Genomic DNA, 13,635 nt, shown 5'->3' on the forward strand with positions numbered 1-13,635 from the left:
TCTCTCTTGATCACATTAGTATCCTTGTCATTTGGTTTAATGCTGTCAGCAAACACACCTGTAATAAAATTGCAGTTGCACATTAAACCATCAGCCCATACCATTAATCAGTCTGTCATTCTTGTCAAAACCAACATTTGATAATTAAAGTGTAAATTATATTCACCTGGAATTATGAGAATCACTAGCAGACACACCTCCATGTTGAAACCTCAACGTTTTAATTGGTTTTCATCTCAGCTTATCGTTTTTGAGGTTCATACATGCAAACTTGGAAACATTTGATACATGAAATAAATGATTGAGAGGAACGACTGCTGTTTATGAATAGTGTGGGTGTGGTCAGTGACATCATAACCAATCATATATGCATTATCAAGTAAATATAGGCAATACTTATTGACCTCAGTGCCCCCCACCCCCCACCTCACACTGTGCAAATGGTTGTGTTAAAATTCTTATTAAAACATAATTGTTCTTTTTTACAATTCATATTTATCCATTTGAGATCTTCTAATTAGTCAGAAACAACATTGCATGTTTTTTGTCTGTTACTTGAAATTATATATTTTTTTGCTATGTTAAGACAATGTAAGACATTAAATATACAAAAATATAGAAAAATACGTACAGTAACTTGTTCTTGTTCATTATTATATTGCATTTTCTCTGTTCTCTTCATGCGCTCCTATATTGTTCAGCAGGTGTTACCACATTCTGTTATTTACAGTCTCAGTGGTACTTGTGGTATTATACACATCTGATTACTGATATTTAAAGCAAGAATTATGTGTTTGAGTTTTTGTAAAGCCACCAAGGCATTTTGTATCACTGGGGTCCTACTCTCAGAGCACAATAATAGAGAGCTGAATCTGACAGAGTTGCACTCTTAATAGTTATTTCAGTGGATTTTTGGAATGTATTCGACTGAAAACGAGGGTCTGGTATATCCTCATTTCCACTGTATGATCGAGCACCTTTTCTCAGTAAATACTGAGGTTCTCTGTTTGGATACTGTCTGTACCAGTAAAGATAAACATAACTGCTGGTTGTATCATATGTGCAGCTCAGTGTCACAGACTCTCCTTCTCTCTTGATCACATTAGTATCCTTGTCATTTGGTTTAATGCTGTCAGCGAACACACCTGTAATAAAATTGCAGTTGCACATTAAACCATCAGCCCATACCATTAATCAAAATATAATTCTTGTCAAAAACAACATTTGATAATTAAACCGTAAATTATATTCACCTGGAATTATGAGAATCACTAGCAGACACACCTCCATGTTGAAACCTCAACTTTTTAATTGGTTTGCATCTCAGCTTATCGTTTTTGAGGTTCATACATGCAAACTTGGAAACATTTGATACATGAAATAAATGATTGAGAGGAACGACTGCTGTTTATGAATAGTGTGGGTGTGGTCAGTGACATCATAACCAATCATATATGCATTATCAAGTAAATATAGGCAATACTTATTGACCTCAGTGCCCCCGCCCCCACACACACACACACACACACCACCACCACCTCACACTGTGCAAATGGTTGTGTTAAAATTCTTGTGAAACCATAATTGTTCTTTTTTACAATTCATATTTATCCATTTGACATCTTCTAATTAGTCAGAAACAACATTGCATGATTTGTGTCTGTAAACTTGAAATTATAATTTTTTTGCTGTGTTAAGATAACGTGAGACATTACATATACAAAAATATAGGAAAATTACGTACAGTAACTTGTTCTTGTTCATTATTATATTGCATTTTCTGTGTTATTTTCATGCGCTCCTATATTGTTCAGCAGGTGTTACCACATTCTGTTATTTACAGTCTCAGTGGTACATGTGGTATTATACACGTCTGATTACTGGCTTTTAAAGCAATAATTGTGTGTTTGAGTTTTTGTAAAGCCTCTGAAACACTTTGTATCACTGGGCTGCTACTCTTAGAGCACAACAATAGAGAGCTGAATCTGACAGAGTTACACTCTTAATAATGAGTTCAGTGGAGAATTCAGATGTAGTCGACTGAAAGTGACGGTCTGTATCAGCAGCTCCATTGTATAATCGAGCACCTTTCAACAGTAAATACCGAGGTTCTCTGTTTGGAGACTGTCTGTACCAGTAAAGGTAAATTTTATTGCTGTTTGTATCATATGAGCATCTCAATGTCACAGACTCTCCGTCTTTCCTGGTTATACTCTTATCCTCTTCATTTGGTCCAATGCTGTCAGAAAACACACCTGGAAATAATATAAGACAACCTCAATCCTTTCAATGAAACTAAAAAGGAGTTTATATCTACTGATTGAATGCACTGTTTAACATGTTGAACTACTATTTAAGAACTGCTAACAGTGAGCTTTACCTGATATGATTAGGAGGGTCAAAAAAAAATTCTCCATTTTTTTTTTTTTTTTTTAATGGACAATACATCTATGTTGCTTTGAATGATTTATATTAATAATGTGGGTGTGGACTGTGATATTGTGAAGACCTGCCCCCTTTTCTGCCAACACACAGCAAGCTTTGTTTTTGATCTTGACTGTCACACTGTCTAACACTGGTGAATTTAAAATAATAATAAAATAATAAAAATTAAGCTTTTGTACACATACATGTATGAGTTCAGCACTGATTTTAAGGTTTTTGTATGAGAGCTGAATGTGTTTCAGTCACTGTGGAGCTCAGAGCACAGTAGTACACAGCAGAGTCAGACACACACAGATTCTTGATTGTCAGAGGAACTGAATCTGATGACACTTCAGAGTGAAATCTCTCCTGGAACTCAGTGCTCTGATCTCCTCCGTATTTGTTTTTCCTCAGCATGTATTTAGGAATGTCATTTGCTCTCTGGATGTACCAGAAAAGGTCTGGTGTTGCTGAAGTTGCAGTATATTTGCATTGTAACGTGACTGATCCTCCTTCAGCTTCAGTTACATGTTTATTTGGCTGATCAACTGTATCCGCTGCTCTACATTCTGCAAATATGTGATAATCATGTTACAAATGGTACTATAAATAAATATAAACTCATTAAATTAAATAATTAGCAAATAATAACAAACAAGTAAACTTAAAGAAATTAACTTTACATACCAGGAATAACTAATGCAAAAATCAACACTTCCAACCATAGTTTCATTGTTTGACAGTTTGACAGAGCAGTGATTCAATCCTGAAACTGTGAGTGTGTTATTCAAAGCCTTGGTGTTGTTGTTGATGAGGAGGAGCTCACTCAGTGCACCTTCAGATGAACATAGTTAACAATGTAAATATAAAGTGAATATCACCCTCTCCTGGTTTCTTTTGTGTATTGTAAAAGATTCAAATGCTATTTTTTACATTTACTTGCACTGTGCAAACATTTATGTATGTATTTATGAATTTATTTATTTCGTAACTCATAGCATATTGACAAATAGTTCACGTGATTTCACTATATAACTATTAAATAACTATTAAAGCTATTTAACTGAATAATTAATTTCCAGGTAGAATCAGCACTTGGGGCTGAATGTAATACAGTCCGATATTAAACATAGAAACATTATATATTCCATTTGTTTTGCAAAACTAATTAAATTATACTGTTTACCTTACCGAAATTCTAATCATATAATTAACATATAACATTGTTTCATTATTTGATGTTATTCTTGAGAGAAGAAGAAATAACAACTGATATTTTGCTCTTGCAGCTAATTAATGATCAGTTATTTAGTCTTCCTCAATTTACTTTTTTTTTTTTTTTTTTAATTTAGAGTTTTAAACTAAATGTAAACTTTTAGGGATAGTTCACTTAAAAATTGAATTTGAGTCCGATTGGGCATCAAATCTCTCTTCAAATACTTCTACAGAGTGACCCGTCCTGCGTTAGCAGTTTTTGTCTCATTTGATTGATTAACATTATCTCTGCTAAAGCATCCTGCATGACAACATAATTATACAATATACAATGTGATATTAATATTACAGTTAAAACCCGTTGAAATTTGATGACAGTTTTATTATGCTTAGAAATGAAAGGCAAAAATGCATAAAGGAAACATAATGAGTCATCTTTGTTTATAAAAGAAAGTTATATTGAGGAGAAGTTAAACTGTAGGAGAAGCTTTGTTTCCTGCTTGTCATGTTGATGGTGATGTTCAACAGCAGATGTTTTCTTTAGAATAGTAAATCTAAGGTGGTGTTGTGTAGGTATATCACCACCTTCACGCTAAAATATTTTTACCATTGAGGCAGCTTCCAAAGTAATGGTAACACACACACACACACACACACACACACACAAATATAGAATGAAATAAAATAAAATTGTTTTTAGAGGATTTTATAAAGGTATAAGAATATATTATGTAAGTAGCATTTCGCAAAGCAATTGTTTTAGCATTTGTGGCAATTTATTATTAAGTGTTACTAAATGAGATTTTGGCTGCAGAGGCTTTATAACAGTGGAAGCAGTAGTCACGTCACATCAGAGGTTCAACAACAAAACGTGCGCACACAGGGTTTCTGTATGAATGCTGAGTGTGTTTCAGTCACTGTGGGCCTCAGAGCACAGTAGTACACAGCAGAGTCAGACACACGCACATCCTGGATTGTCAGTGGAAATAATTTTGAAGTGTCAAGATTGCTGCTAAATCTATCCTTGAACTGCTTGTCATTTGTACCGAATCTGTTCAGCATGTATTTGGGGAATCCATTTACTTTTTGCTGATACCAGAAGAGATCTGGTGATATATCAGTGGTTTCATATTGACAGCTAATTGTTACAGCTGCTCCTTCAACAGCAGTTTGAACTGTTGTATTTTGTTCAACACTGTCCAGAGAATCACATCCTGTAATGTAATGCAAAACATGATGAGGATCTCATATTTATATTAAAAGAATATTATAGAAATAATACATCCCTTACAGAATCTGACTTACCCCAGAAATAGTATGTGATAAAGAAGACTATAATTCTTTGCCAGTTTGCCCTCATAATAATTGTTAAAATAATAAAGATGAAATGAACTTATTGAAATCTACAGTAGACTCTTGTTTCAGATAAAGTTGTTGTAACACTGTCACATATGCAAAGATCTGCAGGAGGAGTCTGACTGCACAATATCTGACTGTCTCCTCCTCCTGAAGGATTCTGGGTGTAGTTTAATGACTTTTCAATGTTCTGATTTTTGTTTTATCAGTCTCTTCTCATACATTGAGTCATGCACTCTTTTTTCAGTTTAATGAACTAAACTAATTCTAAGACAGACCAATTGTCATTATTGGAGGAAGCTTTTTAAAAAAGGACTTGTATTAAAAGATTACATGTTTAATGTTGTCATTTTCAACTGTACTGCTTTTAATTATTATTGATTCATTATAGTTATGCATTTCTCATCAGTGCCAGAGAGTTGTGTTTTTGTGTGAGTGTTTCAGTCACTGTGGGCTTCGGAGCACAGTAGTACACAGCAGAGTCAGACACACGCACGTCCCGGATTATCATTTGAACTGTTCTTAATGTGGAGTCCAGTTTTGCATGAAATCGCTCCTGAAATTCAGGCTCTGTAGTCCCCTTCCCAATGGAAAAGTCACTCAGAATGAATGCTGGTGATCTGTTTGGTAGTTGTTTGTACCAGTAAAGATAAGCATTAGCAGAACTCATGAGAGTATAATTACATGATAAAGTCACTTGACTTCCCTCAGCAGAAGTCTTTTCTCTTAAAGGCTGCTCGATGCTGTCCTGTCCCCAGCACACTGGAAAAGATGGGACACAAATAAACAATCAAATATTAATTCAACAGACATTAAGTAACTCAAGTGTACAAGATAAAAAAACTCTTCTTACTAAAACCATGTGTTGTGAAGAAAAGAGTAATAATCAGCCATTTTGTCGTTGCTCAGAGTTGTAGAGAGTGAGAGTCAGACAACTGATGTGAGTCTCTCCTTATAGCAGATCTCACTAGTAGCTTCTCTTGATGTTTTCAGCAACTGAACAGTCTCACACAAGAAATTAAGAGATGCTTCCCCCTGGTGGTGATTTTACTGTATTAAACACCTCAGTTTTTCAGAGTTTATTCGTAATCTTTGGAATCATTTGGGATTATTTAATTATATATAATCCATAAAGTGCAATGGCTGTCTGGGGCGGACTGGCCATTGGGAGAACTGGAGAATTCCCCCTGTTGAAAAAAACAGCATATGCTGGTTAGGTAGGTTTTGGAGCTTGGATGCTGGTTTGAGCTGCATGGTTTAAACTGGTCCTTAGCTCATCATAAACTGGTTTAATCTGGTCCTTAGTTGGTCATGTGCTGGTCCTAAGCTGCTCCGAGGGAATTTCCGTCACACAATGGTCTCAATTATTAAAAGAACACATAACCAATGAAAGACAAACCGCTATAGCTAAAAACCTAATATCTAATAGTGAATTGATGCCCTATATTATAAAAGAATAAGAAGTGTTAGGTTACTATAACTACACTACATCAATATATATCTTGGCATATTCCTAATCTATTTAACTCCGTCTATTTACATAATTTTATAATTATGCATACACGTATTTATCTATAGGATCTGCCCTGTGCTGTGCTGGCTGACCCTCCTGATGGTCCTCGTCCCCACAGCTTTCGGTAAGATATGCCTGCCTGGAAGGAAATTTTTTTAAAATTTATTTATTTTTTTTTATTAAAATGCTCCCTCGCTGGATTCTGAATACATTATATTATTTATAAAAAATAAATAAATAAATAAAAAGTTTGTTTTTTATCTATATTTCCACAACTATTATGATTTGGTTTTTGTTCGGCTTCACATAGACTTTGTATCACTGGGCTGCTATTCTTAGAGCACAATAATAGAGAGCTGAATCTGAGCTGAACTGAGGTTTAATCAGGTCTGCAGTCATCACACCTAAAACAAACAAATAAGACAATTACTGAGTCAAAATTATTTCTTACACTATTTGTATGCTGTACATCTAAGGGAGTCCTACTGTACCTGGAGTCAGAATTAAAATCAGAAAAATGTATTTTACCATGTTTACCAGGTCAGATCAGTGTATTAATGTTCTCTGTGCTAGGTGTGTCTTCAGACTTTTTTTTGTTGTTGTTGTTGTAAACTTTGATGGTTTCAGATGCAGGTGATTGGTTGGAGGTGACAGTTGTAAACACAAGCACAAGAGAAAAAATATATCAGAAAGTATGTGATCAGACTCTTTTTGACTGGTTACACATTCTGGGTCATAGTACTGCAAAAAAAACACAATGGGAATACTATAGATCTGCTCTACTTGAGTAGAACTTCACAACTTCATGACTCTAGATTCATCTTGAACTTCTGAACTTCTCTTTGGTTCCCCACAAAGAGCACTTTATTGTTTATTACTGATATGATTCTGACTTGATAACTTATAAATTATGATAACTTTTTATAATATTATACTTGGCTTATAGTGTTGCATTGCCAAAGTTGGAGTTTTTTTTCTATTTTGTATGTTTTTGTATGAGTGTTGAGTGTGTTTCAGTCACTGTGGGCCTCAGAGCACAGTAGTACACAGCAGAGTCAGACACACGCAGATTCTTGATTGTCAGAGGAACTGTTCTTGATGTTGTATCCAGTTTTGCAGAAAATCTCTTCTTAAAATCAGGCTCAGTTGTTCCTTCACTAAATGGAATTTTATTCAGAATGAATGTTGGTGATTTGTTTGATAGCTGTTTGTACCAGAAGAGATACACATCTGCATTTGTAGTTTTGTAGTGTAGTTACACATTAAAAGTATTTGATCTGCTTCCTTTGCAGTCATTTCTCCTGGAGGCTGTTCAACTCTGTCTTGCCCCCAGCACACTGGAAAATATATTTAACTATTGATATTTTACATATCCTGTATGAAGTAACTCACATATAAAGAAATAATAAAGTGTAAATGATGAATTTTCTTACCAAAGTCCTGTACTGTGAAGAAAAGTGTAATTATCACCCATTTTTCCATTGTTGAAAGAAAGAGATTAATATTTTAATGTGTATTCTTCTGAGTATGCCTCTCTGTCTGGTGTGATTAGCTCTTGGTTTCCTCTGTGCTGCTCTTCTCTTGATATTTCAAGTCTTCAGGTCTGTAAGCACGTCTCTTTAAAGACACCTTGAGGGATGCTGCCTCCCTGTGGTGATTTTATGTATTTCTAACCAACATTTTAATCAAAAGTAACTCACAAATGTGAAATACAATCAAAATTAATGCAATCAGACACCAAAGCAGTAACACAATCCATATAATGTTTTGGATATCTGCAAATACCAGAGTAGTCTTATAGACCTGAGGCTGTGTGTTGTTTTGGAGACTGCAGTGCTTTGAGATCCAAAGATCAGGACATTAGTAATGACACTTTTTGAATTTAATTGAATTTAAATTAAATTTTCAGCTTTGTAATATAAATTCTTTATAACAAATGTCATGATAAAGACACTCTGCATTTGATTTTGGTTTGTCAAGAGAAATAGAATGACATTTGCAGTTTAATTATTAAGCTTAATCATATTAATTATATTTAGAAAAAATAACACCAATTAAAATATGTGACCATAAAAAAAAGACAAAATTAGAAGCTAAACTTGGTAATATTTCCAAACTTTTGAATGCTGACGTAGTTTTTGTATGAGTGTTGAGTGTGTTTCAGTCACTGTGGGCCTCAGAGCGCAGTAGTACACAGCAGAGTCAGACACACGCACGTCCTGGATTGTTAGAGGAGCTGATTTTGTTAATTTAATTAGACTTGCATTAAATCTTTTCTTGAACTCTTCCTCATTATTTGCATAAGTAGACAGCATGTGCTTTGGGAATCCATTTACTTGTTGCTGGTACCAGAAGAGAGTTGGCAATGGATCAGTGGTTGTATATGAACAATTGATTATTACAGCTGCACCTTCATCTGCTGTTTGAACTCTCACATTCTGGCGGACAGCATCCTCAGATTTACACCCTGGAATTTAGAAAAAAACATTTACCAGTTGAATTCATTCAATCACTAATTCATTCTTAAATTAAAACGGAAGGAATCTACTTACCCAAGAAATATGAGATAAACAGCACTAAATATTTTTTCCAGTGCGTCATCATCATACTATTGTAAATATGCTGTGCTAAATTAGATAGAATTGAATGAACACATATAGAAGAGCAGTTCTAACTTCAAACCACTTGCTTCAGTCTCTTGAACACAATTGCAAACACCCGGAGGAGGAGCCTGACTATACCACAGTATACAGATAGCTTGATCGAAGGGTTTTGTTATTTATTTTGGCACGCAATTCTCATAGTATTGTAGAGTAATTTGCTTTAACTTTGAAAGAATATGACATTTTAGTATTCTCTCATTTTTTAACAATTATGTAAAAGTGCATATTAATAATATAAATAAAATAAAATAAGGTATAAAGTTAGCATATTAGTTTTGTCATACATAACTCTAGACAAACCATATGTAATTTATTGCAACATAGTTAATACTTTACTATGAATTACTTTATTAATAAACATAAATGTATATTTTGTCATCTAATCACCCTCATTGTATGACCTGTGTGACTTTCTATCTTCTGTAGAAAATGAAAGTATATTTTGAGAAATTTCTCAGTGTTTTTTTGTCCATACAGTGAAAGTAATCCCTTGATTGGAAGTCAGTCTTTGGTTACCAACATTTTTCGAACAATTTTATTTTGTGTTTGGTAGAAAAAGTAAAGTCATACAGATAGGATAAAATGAGGGTGAGTAAATAATGGCAGAATTTTGTTTTTTTTGGTGAACTTAATGGCAGAATTTTGTTTTTGTTTTTGGCGAACTGTCCCTTTAAGATCATGGTTATGAATTGTATGTGGTGTTTGTGATTATATTATGATGACAGGAGTGGATTGTGGTAGATCTCAGTGTTTTTGTATGAGTGCTGAGAGTGTTTCAGTCACTGTGGGCTGCAGAGCACAGTAGTACACAGCAGAGTCAGACACACACACATCCTTAATCATCAGTGGAACTGTTTTTGATGTGGAGTTTAGTCTTGCAGAAAATCTGTCTTTAAATTCATCCTCAGTATTTCCTTCACCAACTGCAAATTCACTCAGAATGAATGTTGGTGATCTGTTTGGTTGTTGTTTGTACCAGAAGAGATATGCATTAGTATAACTGCCGGTAGAGTAATTGCACAGTAGAGTAACTTGAGCTGCTTCATTTGCAGTCATTTGTCTTGAAGGTTGTTCAACTTTGTCTTGTCCCCAGCACACTGGAAAATAGATTTAGCCATTAATCATGTGCTTACACTGTGTATCTCAAACAGATAGTGAAGTGTAAATGATTAAATAGTTTTCTTACCAAACTCGTGAGCTGTGAAGAAAAGAGTAATAATCACCCACTTTTCCATTGTCACTTAACGGTGAAAAGGGAGAATATGTTATCAATACTTTCCAGAAGTGTTTATACTGTATACAGTAGTCTCTGTTTCTCTTTATGTTTCAGATTCTTCATGAGGTTCAGCCTTATATAAGAATTTGAGGAATGATGCCTCCTTGTGGTGAGTTTGAATAGATTTTGCTGATCTGGACTATTTATATTTAATTGTACCATGTTCTGACATGATTCACAAACAGTGTAACTGATGTCAGAATCAATTAATCAGAATAAATTAGAAGAAAAAAAAAGACATTTATTTGACATGTTTGCAGTATATGACGAATTTGACTTTGAGTGGAAAACTTTCCTTTAAAAGACTTCATGCAAGATACCTTGCAGAGGAAACATTAAATGATAATGTGATATTTACTCAAATCTACATGATTGTGATGTACTGTAATTCAGGATCTTGTTCCACTCTTCTTTCACTCTCTTCCATAGTTTGGTAACTGAATGGGTTTCTTAGCCATAACTCTGTCGCCAAGGATTTTCCAGAGATTTTCAGTCAGTTTAGATGAGGACTTCAGAATACAATTAATTTATGAAATGTGCTTAAAAAACTGCCCTTCTGCTCCTGTTAGGATCATTTCAAACAGGACTAAGCAGTGACCTTGAAGTTTTAGGAAATTATAGGTTGTTCTCTAATTTTGATCTCCACTGTATGTCCACAACTATTACAATTACTTTTGCATGTTTAATAGCAGTCCACAAAATGTTATTTTGATCTTTCTTTTCTCTTTATAATTTGAAGCAAGTTGCATCACTAACCACACACAGGTGTTTGCACAAGTTTAATAATATCATGTGAATTTTAGATTGTGGGTTTGATGTGGCTTGAGATCAAAGTGAAAAATAAATTTGAGTTTTTGTACAGCTTCACATAGACTTTGTATCACTGGGCTCCATAGAGCACAATAATAGAGAGCTGAATCTGACAGAGTTACACCAGTAATAGTGAGTTCAGTGGATGTTTCTGATGTAGTCGCCTGAAAGCGAGGATCAGCTGGGGTCCCAGTGCTACTCCAATCCCGAGCCTCTTTCCACATTAAATACTGAGGTTCTTTATTAGGATACTGTCTGTACCAGTAAAGTCTAACATATCTGCTGCTTGTATCATATGAGCAGCTGAGGGTAACAGTCTCATCTTCATTCTTGACACTAGTTTCTTGATTTGGCCTGATCTGGTCTGCAGTCATCACACCTAAAACAAAGAAATAAGATAATTACTGAGTCAAACTGCACAAAATAATTTCTTTCACTGTTTTTCTACTGTACATGACTACAGTGAATAAAGGGTGTCATACTGTACCTGGAGTCAGAATTAAAATCAGAAACAGGCATTTTACCATGTTTACTGTCAGATCAGTGTATTAATGTTCTCTGTGCTCCAATTCTAATGTATGAGTTCAGTCCTCACAGAGGAGGTGTGTCTTCTTCTTCTTCTTCTTTTTTTTGAAAACATAGATGGTTTCATATGCAGGTGATTGGTTGGAGGTAACAGTTTTGAACACAAGCACAAGAGCCTTGAAAAAAAGATATCAGAAAGTATGTGATCAGGCTCTGTTGGTCTGTTTACATATTCTGGGTCACTGTACTGCACTCTGTTTAAAAAAAGTTGAAGTGACAAAAATAATGAAACACAATGGAAATACTATAGATCTGCTTCAGTAGAACTTCAGAACTTCATGACTCGAGATTCATCTTGAATTTTAAATGGCTTGATTCTTTGGTTCCCCACAAAGAACACTTTATTGTTTATTACTGATGATTCTGACTTGATAGCTTATGAATTATTATATCTTTTATAATGTTTTTACTTGGTTTATAGTGTTGTGTTGGCAAAGTTGGAGTTTTTCTTTATTTTGTATGTTTTTGTATGACAGTGGGCTGCAGAGCACAGTAGTACACAGCAGAGTCAGACACACACACATCCTTGATTGTCAGAGGAACTGTTATTGACGTTGTATTCAGTGTCGCTGAAAATCTCTTCTTAAAATCAGGCTCAGTTGTTCCTTCACTAAATGGATATTTATTCAGAATGAAATCTGGTGATTTGTTTGATAGTTGTTTGTACCAGAAGAGATACACCTTTGTAGCTTTGGTAGTGTAATTGCACGTTAAAGGTATTTGATCGGTTTCATTTCCAGTTATTTCTCCTGGAGGCTGCTCAACTCTGTCTTGCCCCCAGCACACTGGAAAATAGATTTAACTATTAATCATTTATATACAGTATATTAAGTAACTCGCATATAAACAAATAATAAAGTGCAAATTATGCACTGTCTTACCAAAGTCCTGTGCTGTGAAGAAAAACATAAAAATCACCCATTTTTCCATTGTTGAAAGAAAGAGATTAATATTTTAATGTGTATTCTTATGAGTATGTCTCTCTGTCTGGTGTGATTGTAGCTCTTGGTTTCCTCTGTGCTGCTCTTCTCTTGATATTTCAAGTCTTCAGGTCCGTGGGCTCATGTCTCCTTAAAGACACCTTGAGGGATGCTGCCTCCCTGTGGTGAGTTTACATATTTCCAACCAACATTTTTATCCAAAGTAACTTAAAATGAAATACAGTTAGAATCAATACAGTCAGATAGCAAAGCAGTAACAACAGTGCACTTAATGTTATCAGATTTCTGCAAACACCGAAGTACTACCTTGTAGACATGCTTCCAGAGGAGGTGTGTTGTTTTGGAGATTACAGTGATTTGAGATTAAAAGGATATTAGTAACAAACTTTTTAAATTAAATTTAATTTGAATCAGTTTAAATTAATAATGCTTATAAATCCAAAATGTATTTGTCTCTGTCTTGTTTGCCAGCTTTGTAATACAAATTCTTTATAACAAATGTCATGATAAAGACACCTTGCATCTGTATACACAGATTTATGGTTTGTCAAGAGAACTAGAAATACATTTTAAGTTTATTTATATTAATAATAACACAATTAAAATATGTGACAATAAGTATTGTAATATTTCCAAACTTGTGAATGCTCACACATAGTTTTTGTATGAGTGTTGAGTGTGTTTCAGTCACTGTGGGCTTCAGAGCACAGTAGTACACAGCAGAGTCAGACACACGCACATCCTGGATTGTCAGTGGAACTGTTTTTGTTATTGTGTTCAGACTTGCATTAAATCTTTTCTTGAAGTCTTCCTCATTATTTCCATAAGTAGAAACTCTGTTCAGCATGTGCT

The 13,635-nt window shown here is 34.5% G+C and overlaps 1 gene segment (V, D, J or C); it reads right to left on the bottom strand.

Annotated features, from left to right (window-relative positions):
- Positions 1-10,860: 10,860 nt before the first annotated feature.
- Positions 10,861-11,879, bottom strand: LOC131528374 (T cell receptor alpha variable 18-like). The segment is given in 3 exon segments: positions 10,861-10,956; positions 11,332-11,636; positions 11,745-11,879. Coding segments are annotated over 3 exon segments (441 nt in total).
- Positions 11,880-13,635: the final 1,756 nt, after the last annotated feature.

Source organism: Onychostoma macrolepis, chromosome 02 (genome assembly GCF_012432095.1).
Source record: "Onychostoma macrolepis isolate SWU-2019 chromosome 02, ASM1243209v1, whole genome shotgun sequence".
NCBI lineage: Eukaryota > Metazoa > Chordata > Actinopteri > Cypriniformes > Cyprinidae > Onychostoma > Onychostoma macrolepis.